We start from the raw sequence: 16,095 nt of genomic DNA on the forward strand, positions 1-16,095 counted from the left end.
CAGCCATGTGGTTTCCATAAAACAAGCAAAAGCTTATTATGGGAACAGATCGTGCCGTGTGTGAAGATTGTCCTGAAATATTTATTTATTATTTTTTTCAATTACGCTGTTTGACATTTAATTTAGGTATTTCTGTAAAATAAGTAATGTAAGTATCGTGTTTATCTAAGTTTTTTCTGTCTATGCCGTCTTTGCAAGTTTCCTTATTATTATTTTTTACTTTTTACAAAAAAATGGTTCATTATGAATGACTGAAATTAAAAAAGTAAGCACAGGATAAGCTTTTGGAAAACTTTCGCTCTTATTTTGTTATTACAATAGCATTATTATTAACTAGATCTGCAAAAATACACATATAGTTAAGGGCATATTTTCCAACAAAGTGAATAAATACAAAATGGTTAAGCCGTTTCAGAGGAGCACAAACACTGAGTGACACAAGTATAACATGCATATATTCAGATTATGCGTAATTCGTATGCAATAGCTTCAATGGTCTTATCATTAACGTCATAGAAACTTTTAGACCAGTAATTATTATTTATCTATGACGCATAAGTTTTATGAGTAGACACGTGTTATGTGTTAGCACTAAGCACTTGAGACTTGCATTACACTCGTAAATTGAAACCTTAATTTATGGTTAAGCAACAGACATAATATATATGGCTATAATATGATTCCATAAAAAGTTCAATATTACTACAATCGTAATCACCTATAGTTACTGTTTAGTAAAGAATGATAGTATTATTTTATGAAATCGTACAATTAAATACTAGTTAAAGAAGTACTGAAATAAAACGAAGTGTTGTTAGATTTTTTAATAAATACGTTAAGGATGCCAGATAAAAAGCTCTACCCAGATTGAGTCGAAGCGAACTGAAACCTAATATGTATTATTTATTTATTTATTTGGAGAACACACAGGTACAATTACAAATATAATAAGATAGCATTATTGTAACATTCGGCTATTAAATCTAAATTGCACCCTCAACGTCTCACTGTGTACATATTTATTTATTTATTTATTTGTTTATTTAGAATTTCCAACAAAGGATACAGATTACATTTGTTACATCTAATTATTTAAGTACATGGTTTTCTGCACCTTTAATTATAGGAAATTACAGCGTTCAAAATATTTATTACAATTACAATTCGTCAATTTATTAAAAAATATTAGTTAAAAAAAATTAAAGAAACTTAATAACATTGATTATATACCACGAAAAGTATTACAATAAATTACAAATAAATTACAAATTTAAAATTACAATTATATTCGTCAAATTATTAAAAATATTATTTAATCAAAATTTAATGAGCACTTAATTATACATACATAATAAATAATTATTAAAAAAAAAATTACAAATTTTACTCAATTATAATTATATGTATTAAAATTTATCATTACAAAAAAAAAATATACAGTTCGGTTACAGTTAATAAAGGAAAAATAGAAACTTTTGTCATTGGCTAAATTGCAGGATTAACGATTTAAAACGTGTGAGAGATTGACTGAAGATGTCTATGTCTTGAGAGATACCAGTGTGCTTGTTGTACTCATGGGTGAGTCTGACTATTGGTGAGTTTTTACCAAGGTTTGTCCGATAAGAGGGGGCACTAAAAAGGCAACGAGGTTGACGAGGAACTCTAGATGGTACATTAATATTAAATCTGGTTAGTACAATTGTATTTTATATTTAGAGTATATTAAATACATACATAAAATAACAATAACAGAACAAATCAGAATCTACAGCAAACAGTTATCTTAACAACTCCTGCTATTAATTAAATAAACAACTTCTTTAAATTATTCTTAAAACTAATTTGAGAGCATGAAAACATATCAGTGTCATTAAGTAGAGAATTATGCAAATTACACATTCTATGGAGTGGCGCTCGTTGACCGGCATTAGTTCTTGTGTGCCCTACGTGAAAAAGATTTTTGGAACGACAAGGTCTTGTTGGGGCCCGAAAGTACAATGACTCGAGTAGATATGGAGAATCGATTTCACCCAAGCAAATTTTTCTGAGAGTAAGTGCGTCACTTAATGAGCGCCTGTCAGACAGGGACATCATATTGTACCTGACCAACAGATTATCATAAGAACAACGAGGCATATGTAGACGAAAGTTAAGAGACCGTAAGAATTTTTTTTGAACCATTTCTAATTTGTTTTTGTAAATGTCATAGAAGGGATTCCATATGGGCGAAACGTACTCAAGTTGCGATCTTACTAAACTTTGAAATAGATAAATGAATGTTTCTTTATGCCTGAATTTTTTTGTTATACGGCTGATAAAGCCCAACATACGGTAAGCTTTTTTTGTAATGTAGTCTATGTGATTGTCTAATGTTAGTTTAGTGTCTAGGAAAACACCTAAATCACGTATGCATGTATCGGTGTCAAGTGTGTGATCCCCCAATTTAAATGTTGACGGTATAATTTTAATGTTTTTTGTAAAACGCATATGTTTACATTTGTTATGTGAAAGAAATAATTTATTATTCTGGCAATAATTTGACAGTCTATCGAGATCCTCCTGAATTAGACATATGTCACTTTCACTTGACACAGAAGAGTAAATTTTTAAGTCATCTGCGTACAAGAGAAATTTTGTGTTTTGAAAACATGACGAAATGTCGTTTATGAATAGGACAAATAATAAGGGCCCAAGGATGGACCCTTGTGGAATACCAGATGAAACATCTACAGACGACGACATATAACCGTTCATAACAACAACTTGGACCCTACTCTGTAAGTATGAGGAGAACCATCGAAAAAGATTGCCCTTGATGCCATTATAGGACAGCTTTTTTAATAGTAAAAGATGATCCACCTTGTCAAAAGCTTTTTGAAAGTCTGTATAGATAGTCTCTATTTGAGCCTTTTCATCCAAACCATTGAAAAAAAAGTTGGTGAAGACAAGAAGATTAGAAAGTGTAGACCTATCCTTAACGAAGCCATGTTGTTCTTCAATAATAGTGTGCTTAAGGCTGGTAGATATGTGGTGGTGGACCAATTTTTCAAACACTTTTGAGATAACTGAAAGAATTGAAATAGGACGGTAATTTGTTATATCATCATTTGAGCCAGATTTAAATACAGGTGTTATGTAGGCTTTTTTCCAGTGACTAGGGATTTCACCATTTATGAGGCATTTATTGAAGATAATTTCGAGAGGTACCGATAAAGTTTTACTGAGTTTTTTCAAGAAAATAGGGCTTAAGTCAGGACCAGGGCCTTTGTTAGGGTCAAGGTCTGTTAGTGCTTTATATATATCAAACTGTGTATTAAGTAATATAACCCATTTAAATGTTCATTAAATTGACCGATTGAAAATTTATATTGTTAAGATTTATTACAATACAACGAAATGTATTATGTAAACAGTTTTTGAATGCGATGTAGGTGTTTTTTGAAATGTACACAATGTTTTCACATCTTTGTTCAAAATTTACAACCACGTTACAGCAAAACAATACATATGATTGACATTTCTTTGCTTTAATTAGCTTGTAAGTTGTTGTTCAGTAATTAAAAAAACTACGAGGAAAAAGTAAAATAACATTATTTATTTAGGAGAGATTTTAATAAAAAGTAAAACTGTATCTAGAGATTTTGTTTCTAATATGACTACTGTTTCTTCTAATTTTAAATACATACTAATCGAACTTGATATTACAAGTCGGTGACTTTTTAAATTCTTTTAAACCTTTTGAAATTCTATGTCCAAGTTCTGAGTGAATCCGGGTAAAGATTGCTACAGCTCGTTCTTGTAAAAATTGTACAGCATTTCCTAAACTATTGACTATATTACTTATTACAAGTTCTTTTTCTTCTGCAGACATTTCTTCATATATTTCTGCCGTTTGGTCAAAATTTTCATAGTTACGTTCAAAAATTTCTATTAATTCTGATTTACTCGAATCAACATATGCCTTCGGTCCATTGAAGGAATTATGTAAATAATTAGGCATACCTTGCCCATTGTCACCAATGGGTGCTTCACCATCCTTATTATAAGTGTTCACTATACTTCTGTACGGACAATTCACTTTTATATTTTGAAAATTAGTACCTAATCGATTATATTGAGCTTCTCTGTATGCTAACCTCCTTGCTTCAAACAATTTGTCCACACCACCATCGATTCCAGGCACTAAATTAGCAGGACTGAACGCCAATTGTTCAATTTCAGCAAAATAGTTTTCCGGGTTTTTGTTCAGTACTATACGTCCCACTGGTATTTTTGGATAAATATTAAATGGAATTCGCCGTGAAGTATCGAAAATATCTAATGTTGAGTTCATAGCTTCTACAAATGGTATGACCTGTATCTCAAATTTATAACTTACTAATTTACCACATGAAATAGCTTCATACAAATCTCTAGTGAATGAGTCGGGATCAATAGAGTCCAACTGACTCGCTTCTTCTGAACTTAAATACTTCACTCCAGCTTCTGGCGTGAAATAGAACCGTACAAAAGAAATTTTACCTTCTTTATTTTGAACTTGATATGTGTGAATCCCATATCCAGGCATGTAACGATATCCCCTGTAAATACCGGCGTATCCTGATAACCATAATTGAATACCTAAGCCCTGGTAGTATCGAGTAAGACAATCCCATTCCATATTAGGGTCACGAGTATTTGTAACTGGATTGTTTCTTCTGCACCTGGCGAAACCAGGAAATATAATAGGATCGCGGTAAGGAAACACAGGCAAGCTTCCCCCAACGATATCAAAATTTCCCTCTTTCGTGTAGAATTTCACGGCAAATCCACGGCCCTGTCTAAAACTGTCACTACCTCCTCTTGATAGGACAGTGCCAGATAATCTTACAGCAACGGGAGTCCGTTTACCCACTGTGTCCAAAAATTCCGATTTGATATATTGAGTTCCATTATGTGTGACTTCAAAATATCCAAAGGCTCCTGCTCCTTTAGGGTGAGCAACTCGCTCCTGTATCCGCTCTCGAGCAAACCTCGTTATGGAATCCATAAAGAACTCGTTGTCCATTAATCTCTTATTTAGTGTTGTAGTATCCCTTTGTTCAACCGGTGCGCCGTTACTGGTAGTTAGAAGAATATCTCTGCCCTAAAATGGAGATACTTATAAGTACAATTATCAATGCCCAACGGTAATTAAATTTTAACATAATTAGTGTAGAGGTAAAGTTTCTAGCTTTATGTTTGTAATTTTTGGAAGGAATGGTCTGACCAAGGGTCTGACAATGAAAATTCTTTCACTATAATATTTGCTTTTATAATAATATTAAGATAACAATAAAATGAATAAAAATCCTTCTACGATCCTAATGAAGATAAACATGTAAGTAATATTATTAATTAAAACTCACAGCTGTTTGATTCTTAAATATGGCCATTTGATCTCGTACGGGATCTAAAGCTTCATCTTCACCATCCGTTGAAAGTATTGATATAACAAATAATGTCCATAAAATCAATAATGCATGCGTTCTAAATACTTTCTTCATCGTAAATTACTTGAAGGATTTCCTTACAACAAGAAACCTGTAAGAACAAAAAAACGATGAAAAGCTGTTCTAAATAATATATTTATGCTAAATAAATTTTAAAATAAAATGTCTGTAAATTTTTTTAACTGTAAAGATAAACAGTGAAATCGTAAATACACCTTTAAACCTGTAAATTTCATTCAAAAAAAATTGTTACAATTGCAAATTAATATTAATTTTGATCATAATGATTAATTATTTTACTCTTATTATAATTATTGCTCATATCATCTGTACTTGTAACTTCATCAATATATAAAATAATAAAATTATATAAAATGTAATCAATTACTACCTTTCTTAATAAAAAGCACGACCACATTCGCGAACGGTCCGTGTTCAAATATTAGATATAAAATTTGCAAACTTGTTTTTATCGGTAACAAAGGACGTTTGATTAGTTTTTAGACAATTTAAAAACTTTAATTTAAGCCTGGTACTCACGAATTAAGTTCAATCCATACGATGTACAAATAACTTTAACCATTTGTTTCTCTAGCTTCCAAACGATGTATCTCCAGACAAAAAAATCGCTGCGTTGTGGCGTAAAAAAAGACAAACAAAAGGACATAATAAAGTACATAATATTTAGCATAGTAAAGTATACAATATATTTATGGTATTACAGTATGGATTTTACTTAAATATTTCGACGTATTTCGGTATTTGCTATCTACATGTATCTACTCATTAGAATAGTGCACAAGAAAGTAGCGCCTGTTGTTATTTTAAAGCTGCATATGTATGGTTTCAGAATTGCAAATTTAATGTTGAAATTTACTTAGGTTTTTAAAAATTAAGAGTTTGAAATCAAATGAATTTAGTATGATGGTGATAATACGCAATTCCTCAAAACTGATTTAACTCTATTAGTAGAGTCATTACTTCTACAGGTTTATTTTACGGCATTGAAAGAAAGGAAATTGTTTTCATATAGGGCAAAGCATATTGCGTGATCTATATATAAATATTATATTCTTCTTGAATCTAGATCATGGTCAGTAAATTTCAATACGATTCAAACTATTGGAGTAGTTAGTTACACATTTTCTTACCTCTCTTCTTCCGTTAGGCGTTTAAGTTTTTACAAAAATCGTGCAAAAATAATGTTTTAAAATGTACTAAGGTCTAAGACAGATATTATATTTAAGAAAAGCCAAAACGGAAAAAATCAATATCTTTGTAAAGAATTCCTTATTATTGTAAGCATTAATGACATTATTAACTAAGTTAAAATTATATTATAAGTATAAAATCGTTTTCATCAATTCTAAATGTTAAATATACCCTTTCAATTTTATTTTAGTTAACTATTCAAAATAAATCAACATGTATTTGCGAATAAAAATATATTTACACTAAGGTATTTGTAAATGTAAGGTCCTTTGTTTCAATGGGTACTTCATTCATTGTAATTTGAAATTATTTGTAAAATGATGCGCTTGTTATATTTGACACTAACCCTTGTTCAATTCGATTACCAAAATCCGAATGAATTATTGTGAAAATATTGACAGCTTTATCCTGAAGAAGCTTTGAAGCTGAACCCAAACTATACAATATATTATCAATAAGGTTATCCCTTTCCTCATCTGTTATACCATTAAGGTAAAGGTCTCTTATTTGTTCAAAGTTATCGGAGTCTTGTTGTATTATCTCAATTAATCCAGAACTATTTAAATCTTTGTAAGGCACTGGTCCATTAAACGAATTGGGAAAGTAATTAGGTGTGTCCTTCCCATTGGCTTTCACCGGTGGTCCTCCATCACGATTGTAAGTTAAAGGATTACTTTGGAATGGACAATTTACTGGGATTTTATTAAAATTTGCACCTAAACGATAATACTGTGCATCTCGGTAGGATAACCGACGTGCTTCAAACAACTTATCAACTCCACCGAGAATTCCAGGAACAAGATTTGCAGGATTGAATGCTAATTGCTCTATTTCAGCGAAATAGTTATCTGGGTTCCTATTTAATACCATTTGCCCAACGGGATGTAAAGGATATGTGTCTAAAGGAAGAATTTTTGTTACATCGAAAACATCGAATTTTGCATTTTTTACATCTTCTAAAGACAAAATCTGTACAGATAAATTCCAGGATGGATATTCACCATTTAAAATAGATTTATACAAATCGCGTGTGTTATAATCGGCGTCTTCAGCACCAATTTTCCTAGCTTCCTCGGCACTTAAATTTTTTATGCCATTATTCGGCACAAAGTGAAACCTTACAAAATAACTTTCACCATTTTCATTCACTACTTGAAATGTATGTATACCAAAACCAGGCATATGACGATATCCATCAGGAATTCCTCTGTCACTAAATATCAATAAGAATATATGCCAGCTCTCTGGACGAAGGGTTAAAAAATCCCATAAAACATTTGCGTCAAATAAATTTGTAGCGGGATTCTTTTTTACAGCATGAACAAATGTAGTAAAGAAGAGGGGATCTTTTATAACAAACATTGGAGTGTTAAAACCCGCTATATCGAAATTTCCTTCTTCTGTGTAGAATTTAACAGCAAACCCGCGTGCGTCCCTAGAAGTATCACTACCGCCTCTCTCGACAATAATTGGTGAAAATCTTGCTGCAATCGGTGTTCTCTTGCCTATTGCACTGAAGAGCTTGGCTTTACAAATGTGTGTTATATCGTGAGTTACTTCAAAATATCCGAATGCTCCTCCAGCCTTTGCATGTACCAATCTTTCAGGAATACGCTCGCGAGAGAGATGCGTTATAGAATCCATGAAATATTCGTTAAACAACAATCGAGTGTTTAACGAACTTGATGCTTCACTATACCTCACTGGTGCACCGTTGCTTGTTGTCATAATGCCAATAGGTCCCTGTAGAAATAAAACTATATAAAGTGATGGAATAAATATTTTAAAAATATGTAAAATCATAAAATGCTGGAATTTGATAGTTAATTTATGTTAAAAGAAGAAGTTTTCTAATAGCAAGAATATCTTAAATGAATGTAATGTATTGTAGAACACACCAAACTGTCTAAATAAATCTCCAAAACATTGTGCCTAATAAAAAAGAAATTCACTTCAATTTACTACTTACTGCAGATGATAAAATTTGGTCCAGAGGATCATACTGTGAAGCTGTTATGGGAATAAATAAAACTATTAACTTTAACATTATTTACAATAATTTGTACTTATTTTATTATTTGAGTAAACAGACCCTTTTATAGTGCGCTCTCACGTAAATAAACCGCAGCACTAAGGGAATTGCATCTTGCAATGGTTATTAAATACAATTTCATTGGTTTTATTTTTCATAACGTTTTATTATTTGCAATTTTAAACGCGCTGTTTTATCTATGTTATTTTCTTGATTCTACGTGCGTTATTTTAATATTGAAACTTGGAAACCGTTAGGGCAGACGTCCTTCAAAATTAATATTCTCGTTCTGGCAAAATATACACATACAGACGGTTATTAACCGTCGGTTAATGATACACAACATTTGAATAAATGAAGGAATGAAAAAAAAGAAAGTTCGTCTTTAATTATTATTATCGCATTTCAAGTGAAAATGTGAGTAGCAAAGGCTAAAATCAAAATGTGTAACTAATTTCTTAAAGAATAACATACACGTACTATATTACATTATTATAGGTACTCACCATGTAAAAATCATGAAAGAAATAAAAGAATAGGCATACATATTAATGAAGATTTAATAATGAATATAATAGTGTCCTCTCATAACTTAATAAAATAATTTAAATTGAGGAATTTTCTTTGGAAATCATAGGGCCGATTTTTCAATGCTTGGATAAAACATAATATTCGTCTAATAATGTATAAAATAGCATTTTGAAAACGTATTCTAATTGCCCGTATTTGACAATTTACGTGACATTTTAATATTATCGTGTAATACTTTATTGGACGGATAAGTTTTATCCAAGCATTGAAAAACCGGCCCTAAATGACCTTAATAATTATCTTGATAAAATTCAACTCGAAAATTGAACAAAAAGATCTCTTAGAGTTATAACTATGAAAGAGCACTGATTTTTTTAATATATGTACCACGGAAATCGTGTATATCCTGCCTAACGAAAGATTACAGTCACAGCCATTCAGACAGGCACGCTATAATAATTCATATTGCACATTTTTACTGTGAAAACTTAACCAATATGTAAGTATAAAATAAAAGAATATTTCTAATTCAATAGTCCAGTCTGTGGGGAAATGTAAAAGCCTCTGCTCTACAAAAGGTGGCGTAGAAAATGTTTTGAAACAATATTGTTTAGGTACGAAAGGTTAATAAAAATCCAAGTTTTCGACCTTGACGGACCCAGGCGCTAGCCGCCATCTTGAATTAAAGGTGCTAAAATTAGGTATATTTTAAATAACTTCTCAATTGTTTACTAAATCACAAAAGTGTCTATGAGGGGTTCAAAGAAGACAAAATTACCTACATTTTTTTCATACATGATTATTCTGTAAGTCTTAAAGGTAAAAAGTAACAAGCGACGGAAATAATAATATTTACAGAAATCATATAATTTTAATTTTGTTTAAAAATTGTGCAGCAATCTTTTTTTATTCTTTTTGATGGCCCGGGCTGGTTAATGGTGGCTTCTTCATTATCGTCGCTGAAATTTTCTGTTTCATTGTCTGTATTTTTAGTTTCCAACCATGAAATTTCGTCGATTAAATTTACTTTTTATTGATAACTTTACGAATCGTTCATATCGGATATCTTCTAAGGATTCCTTATCCATGTCCCCTCCGTAAAAAGTTACTAGAAAGCGTGCTCCAGCGTCTTCGATTTCTTCTGGTCATGATGACGAAATTTCATGGTTGGAAACTAAAAATACAGACAATGAAACAGAAAATTTCAGTGACGATAATGAAGAAGCCACCATTAACCAGCCCGGGCCATCAAAGAGAATTAAAAAATGATAGCTGTACAATTTTTAAACAAAATTAAAATTATATGATTTCTGTAAATATTATTATTTCCGTCGCTTGTAACTTTTTACCTTTAAGACTTACAGAATAATCACGTATGAAAAAAATGTAGGTAATTTTGTCTTCTTTGAACCCCTCATAGACACTTTTGTGATTTAGTAAACAATTGAGAAGTTATTTAAAATATACCTAATTTTAGCACCTTTAATTCAAGATGGCGGCTAGCGCCTGGGTCCGTCAAGGTCCAAAACTTGGATTTTGATTAACCTTTCATACCTAAACAATATCGTTTCAAAACATTTTCTACGCCACCTTTTGTAGAGCATAAATACCTACAGACTGGATTACAAAGTCAATCATAAGTCATTTTCAAGTAAAGTCTAATTTATTTCCTTATTGTCAGACATATTGCATTAAACATTGGTAATTAAAAAGAAATAAATAAATTAAGCCTAAAGTACATATTATAATTAGATATAATTACACGCTTCATTGCACGATTGACCTGTATGTATCAATGTACATGAATATTTACACATCATTTTCAAGACCGGTAATAATCTATTGACAAAAAATTTTGCATAAACAGCAGCGGATTAAGTAATTATTATTATTAAATTAGTATTCGTTACGTGGATCACAATTCTTTTTGGGATTAAAAAAGAGATCAAATGATATTCTCGATATACGTTAAAATTTTGTACTATAATATTTACCTACATGTTAGCCTATTTCCACTTAATACTTAAAAAATACAAAGACTTTCTTCAGTAATCGTTCCAATAATGCTGTGATGTATTAGCAAGTAATCCTTGTTCTATTCTGCTGCCAAGGTCTGGGTGAATAATATAGAAGATTTTTACTGCTCTTTCTTGAAGAAACTTTGCGGCAGGCCCCAAACTATATAATACATTTTCTACTAATCTGCTACGTTCCTCCGTTGTTATTTCATTGACGTACAATTCAGTTGCCTGTTCAAAATTGTTAGCGTCTTCTTCATAAATTCGCAATAGTTCTCCTCTTTTATGATCTTCATACGGAACTGGTCCATTAAAAGAATTAGGATAATAGTTAGGGGTATCTTTGCCATTTTCTTTCACAGGCGGCTTTCCATCTCTGTTGTAAGCTAAATTTTTAGATTGTATAGGACAATTTACGGGTATCCTATTAAAATTAGCCCCCAAACGATAATACTGGGCATCTCTGTAAGCTAATCTCCTTGCTTCAAACACTTTATCAGGTCCGCCTAAAATTCCTGGCACCAAGTTAGCAGGATTAAATGCTAATTGTTCAATTTCAGCGAAGTAATTTACTGCGTTTTTATTCAATACCATCTTTCCCAAAGGTCTTAGTGGATATTCATCTAGAGGTAGTACTTTTGTAACATCGAATACATTTATTCTTGCATTCTTAACGTCGTCTAATGTAAGCACTTGAATACTTACACTCCAACTTGGAAAGTCGCCATTAGCAATAGATCTATACAAAGTTCTTGTATTGTAATCAGCATCTTCAGCACTTATTTTTCTTGCTTCTTCCGTTCGCAAATTTTTTATTCCTGCGTCTGGCATGAAGTGGAATCTAATAAAATGCTTTTCTCCATGCTCATTAACGACTTCAAAAGTATGAATACCAAACCCTGGCATATGATGATATCCATCTGGAATACCGCGGTCTCCAAACACTAATAAAAACATATGAAAACTTTCAGGTCGCAGAGTTAAGAAATCCCAAAGAGTATTGGCATCGTACAAATTCGTAGCTGGGTTTTTCTTTTGAGATCTCACAAATGTAGGGAATAATATTGGGTCATTGTAAACATACATTGGTGTATTAAATCCAACGATATCAAAGTTTCCATCTTCGGTATAGAATTTCACTGCAAATCCACGTGCATCTCTTGAAGTATCACTTCCACCTCTTTCTACAACTACAGGAGAGAATCTGGCTGCAATTGGTGTTTTTTTACCTACTCTACTGAACAATTTGGCTTTACAAATGTGTGTGATATCATGTGTGACTTCAAAATATCCAAAAGCACCACCTGCCACTGCATGCACTATACGTTCAGGTATACGTTCGCGAACAAGATGTGTTAAAGAATCCATAAAAAATTCATTAAATATTAAGCGAGTATTTAGGGTGTTCGTGTCTTTATACTCGATTGGAGCTCCGGCACTCGTTGTCATAATTCCAATTGGCCCCTATAACAAAATAAATAACTTATATTAATAAATTTTCGTAACTTTAGTAATGTTATGAAGCACAAAAAAGTTTCATTTTATATAATCTTAGCTTACCGACGTTTTTTCCTTGAATAGAATAATCTGTTGTCCTGGGTCACTCTTTGCACTCACAGTGGCTATCGCCATTATTCCTACCAACCAATACATCTTTTCGTATGAAAACAATTATCACATTTTTGTTAAACCCTCAACAGCTCTCGAATAGATCAGTCACCGACTTTATAGTATTCTGAACACTGCGGCCTTGTTTTGAACTGACCAACTTACAAGTAATGCAACTATTTCGCAAATAGCCAAAAAATTGATCAATGTTTACGCGTTCAAATGTATCAACGGCACGCTCTTAATTAAATATAACAAAGGCGGAAAGGCAACGAAATGCAAAAATTTTCTTATTCTTTCAATAGGATTAAAATTAGTAAACTTTTTAAAATTTTAAAATTTTATAGATAAATAGATCATTATGAAGACATTCAAATTTTCCTTTTATCAATTCTCTATATTTGTTTCCTATTAATTATCCATAGATACAATAAATATCCTTTTATTGTAAAAATATTATTCATGTATAAATTAAATATTAATCTTATTGAATTTATTTGAATTCATGATATACTTCGAGTCTCGGTCTAATAAGTAAGGAGAAAGAGCTAAACCAGCCAAGAAAAATGTTGCAGTTGCATAATCTATTGAACGTAATAATACTACAATGTAAATAACATTATTTTCATTACATTGGTTACGTTTTGAATTAGTAATTTCGAACTCGGTGTCTAGCACTAAAGAACTGAGGTCATCTCAATATAACTGGAATGAAGTTTTATTCAATAATATTATATGGGTTGATTGTTTTATTCCTTGACATGAGAGCAATTCAGCAAATTTAACAGAGATAAATGGCTAAAGCAAAAAAACAAATGATTATCATGATCTAAAACGAGGAGCATACATAAGACATTATAATACCTATATGGAAATATTATTATTATAAATAAAAAAACAATAGTTTTGCACACTTGCCTTTTTTCTATTTATTAAAAAAACTTTTATTAGCACAAAAAGAATGAGATGAGATTTAAAATAATAAAATACAGGCATAACACTATTTTTTCAAATTCATATAATTTTCAGTCATATTGGATAACAAGCCTTGTTCTACTCTACTACCGAGATCGGGATGGATGGTGGACAAAAGTGTTATTGCTCTTGCTTGAAGAAATTTAGTCGCTGTCGCCAAGCTGTATAATATATTATCAATTAACCTTTCTTTCTCATCCGCTGACATTTGATTCTGATATAAATCTCGTGCTTGGTCAAAGTTATTAGGTTCATCCTCTACAATATCTATTAATTTCGTGGTATTATAATCCATGTAGGGAATTGGCCCATTGAAAGAATTCGGATAGTAATTCGGAATGTCTCTCTCATTGTCTCTCACGGGAGCAGTTCCGTCACGATTGTATGTTAATGGATGACCCATAAATGGACAATTTACACGGATCTTATTGAAGTTTACGCCTAAACGATAATACTGCGCTTCTCGATATGCTAATCGCCTTGCTTCGAAGATTTTGTCAGCGCCTCCAAGTATACCAGGAACCAAATTTGAAGGACTAAAAGCTAACTGTTCAACTTCGGCGAAATAGTTATCGAAATTTTTATTAAGAACCATTTGACCGATCGGATGTAAAGGATATTTGTCTAATGGGAGTACTTTTGTTACATCAAACACATTGAAATCCGCATTTTTCACATCTTCTAGTGTAAGTATTTGCAAAGACACCGACCATGAAGGAAAATCACCTTTAGCAATATCTCGGTATAAACCTCTTATAAGATAATCGCTATCTATTCCACTTATAATTCTAGCTTGTTCCGCATCCATGTGTTTAATTCCAGAATTTGGTAGGAAATGGAATCTTACAAAGTAATATTCACCAGCTTCATTTACTACTTGATAAGTATGGATATTAAAACCTGGTAAATTTCGAATCGCATAAGGTATACCTCTATCGCCGAAAACCATTAAAAATATATGCATGGATTCAGGACGCTCGGTTACGAAATCCCAAAGCATGTTAGAGTCAAATAAATTTGTAGCTGGGTTTCTTTTCTGTGAGTGTGTGAATGTTGTGAAATAGATAGGATCTTTAATAGAAAACATGGGTGTATTGAACCCAACCATGTCAAAATTTCCATCTTCCGTGTAGAATCTTACAGCAAAACCTCTTGCGTCTCTGTAAAGGTCACTTCCTCCTCTCTCAGGATTAATCGGAGAGAAACGAGCAACTATTGGAGTTTTTTTCCCAACCGCACTGAATAGTTTCGCCTTACATATATTTGTTATATCGTGGGTCACTTCAAAATAACCAAAAGCGGCAGCTCCTTTTGCGTGAACAAAACGTTCCGGGATACGTTCTCGTATAATGTGTGTGATAGAATCCAATAAGTATTCATTAAACAGGAACTTGGTATTTAAAGAACTAGATACCTCTCTATAGGGAACTGGCACACCATTACTTGTCGTCATTAGTCCGATAGGCCCCTGAAAACAATACGTAGGTATATTTATAGTTACACTATTTATACCGCAAGAATGGCTCAAAATATTTTTAAGGTAATTGGTAAAAGTAAAAAAAAAAATTATGACCCGGTTAATTATGATTAAGCTCAATTGTATTATTGACTTGTAATAAAAATCTGTCACAAATACGTCGTATCCTACCTTAGTCCTTTCTTTAAATGCTGGTAATTGTTGTGCGGGGTCATCATCGAAAGCTATCACAACAATCGAAAATAACAAAAATAAAAGTCGAAACATATCCTTCTACCAAATCTTCCTTAGTAATGGATATAGGTGCTGTCAGCTGACAGCGAATATTTTCTCGCGTGTAAATATTCTAACCACTATAGAATTACAGAACGATGCAATAAATTTACCTAATTATTAATTGGTATTTGCCGATACTAAGGAACTACAGACTATAGTTAGCTCTACACCCTACTCGCAACTGACTTAGTATCGTTTGCAAAGTGAGAACGCAATTGGCCGAATCATATATTACAATAATTAAATATAATTACCTCTTCACTCTATTTATTATATGAAATGCTGCAGGCAAACTTTAATGTAACGGATATGATTTTAAAATAAAAGATAAACCTTCCTCCTCGAACCTGATGTAAACTTTAGAAAATACTCCTGTAAAACACTAAATACTTAATAAAAAAATGCTTAAATCATTGTATCTGAACTTACCTGAATAGATCCGCTATTATTTAATAACAATCTAAATTATAAAAAAATATATAGGTACTGGGTATT

General features: G+C 31.9%; 4 protein-coding genes across 4 annotated transcripts; all 4 read right to left on the bottom strand.

Moving 5' to 3' along the window:
• Nucleotides 1-3,574: 3,574 nt before the first annotated feature.
• Nucleotides 3,575-5,818, bottom strand: LOC149484381 (catalase-like). Its single transcript, XM_089700347.1, has 2 exons — nucleotides 5,388-5,818; nucleotides 3,575-5,125 (listed from the first exon to the last, which is right to left on the bottom strand). The coding sequence occupies exons 1-2, from the start codon at nucleotides 5,523-5,525 to the stop codon at nucleotides 3,686-3,688; spliced, it is 1,578 nt and encodes a 525-aa protein (XP_089556473.1). The 5' UTR covers nucleotides 5,526-5,818; the 3' UTR covers nucleotides 3,575-3,685.
• A 438-nt stretch (nucleotides 5,819-6,256) lies between these two features.
• LOC149484382 (catalase-like) lies at nucleotides 6,257-9,265 on the bottom strand. The gene is made up of 2 exons (XM_089700348.1): nucleotides 8,653-9,265; nucleotides 6,257-8,426 (listed from the first exon to the last, which is right to left on the bottom strand). The coding sequence occupies exons 1-2, from the start codon at nucleotides 8,728-8,730 to the stop codon at nucleotides 6,990-6,992; spliced, it is 1,515 nt and encodes a 504-aa protein (XP_089556474.1). The 5' UTR covers nucleotides 8,731-9,265; the 3' UTR covers nucleotides 6,257-6,989.
• A 1,617-nt stretch (nucleotides 9,266-10,882) lies between these two features.
• LOC149484383 (catalase-like) lies at nucleotides 10,883-13,709 on the bottom strand. Its single transcript, XM_089700481.1, has 2 exons — nucleotides 12,825-13,709; nucleotides 10,883-12,728 (listed from the first exon to the last, which is right to left on the bottom strand). Exons 1-2 carry the CDS (start codon nucleotides 12,915-12,917, stop codon nucleotides 11,292-11,294), a joined length of 1,530 nt encoding a protein of 509 aa, XP_089556607.1. The 5' UTR covers nucleotides 12,918-13,709; the 3' UTR covers nucleotides 10,883-11,291.
• Nucleotides 13,710-13,776: 67 nt separating this feature from the next.
• Nucleotides 13,777-15,837, bottom strand: LOC149484384 (catalase-like). Its single transcript, XM_089700482.1, has 2 exons — nucleotides 15,496-15,837; nucleotides 13,777-15,315 (listed from the first exon to the last, which is right to left on the bottom strand). The coding sequence occupies exons 1-2, from the start codon at nucleotides 15,589-15,591 to the stop codon at nucleotides 13,873-13,875; spliced, it is 1,539 nt and encodes a 512-aa protein (XP_089556608.1). The 5' UTR covers nucleotides 15,592-15,837; the 3' UTR covers nucleotides 13,777-13,872.
• Between the last annotated feature and the right edge of the window lie 258 nt (nucleotides 15,838-16,095).

This window comes from Colias philodice, chromosome 11 (assembly GCF_061535455.1).
Source record: "Colias philodice isolate Cphi_HAF_F1 chromosome 11, ilColPhil1 Martin Lab GWU primary, whole genome shotgun sequence".
NCBI lineage: Eukaryota > Metazoa > Arthropoda > Insecta > Lepidoptera > Pieridae > Colias > Colias philodice.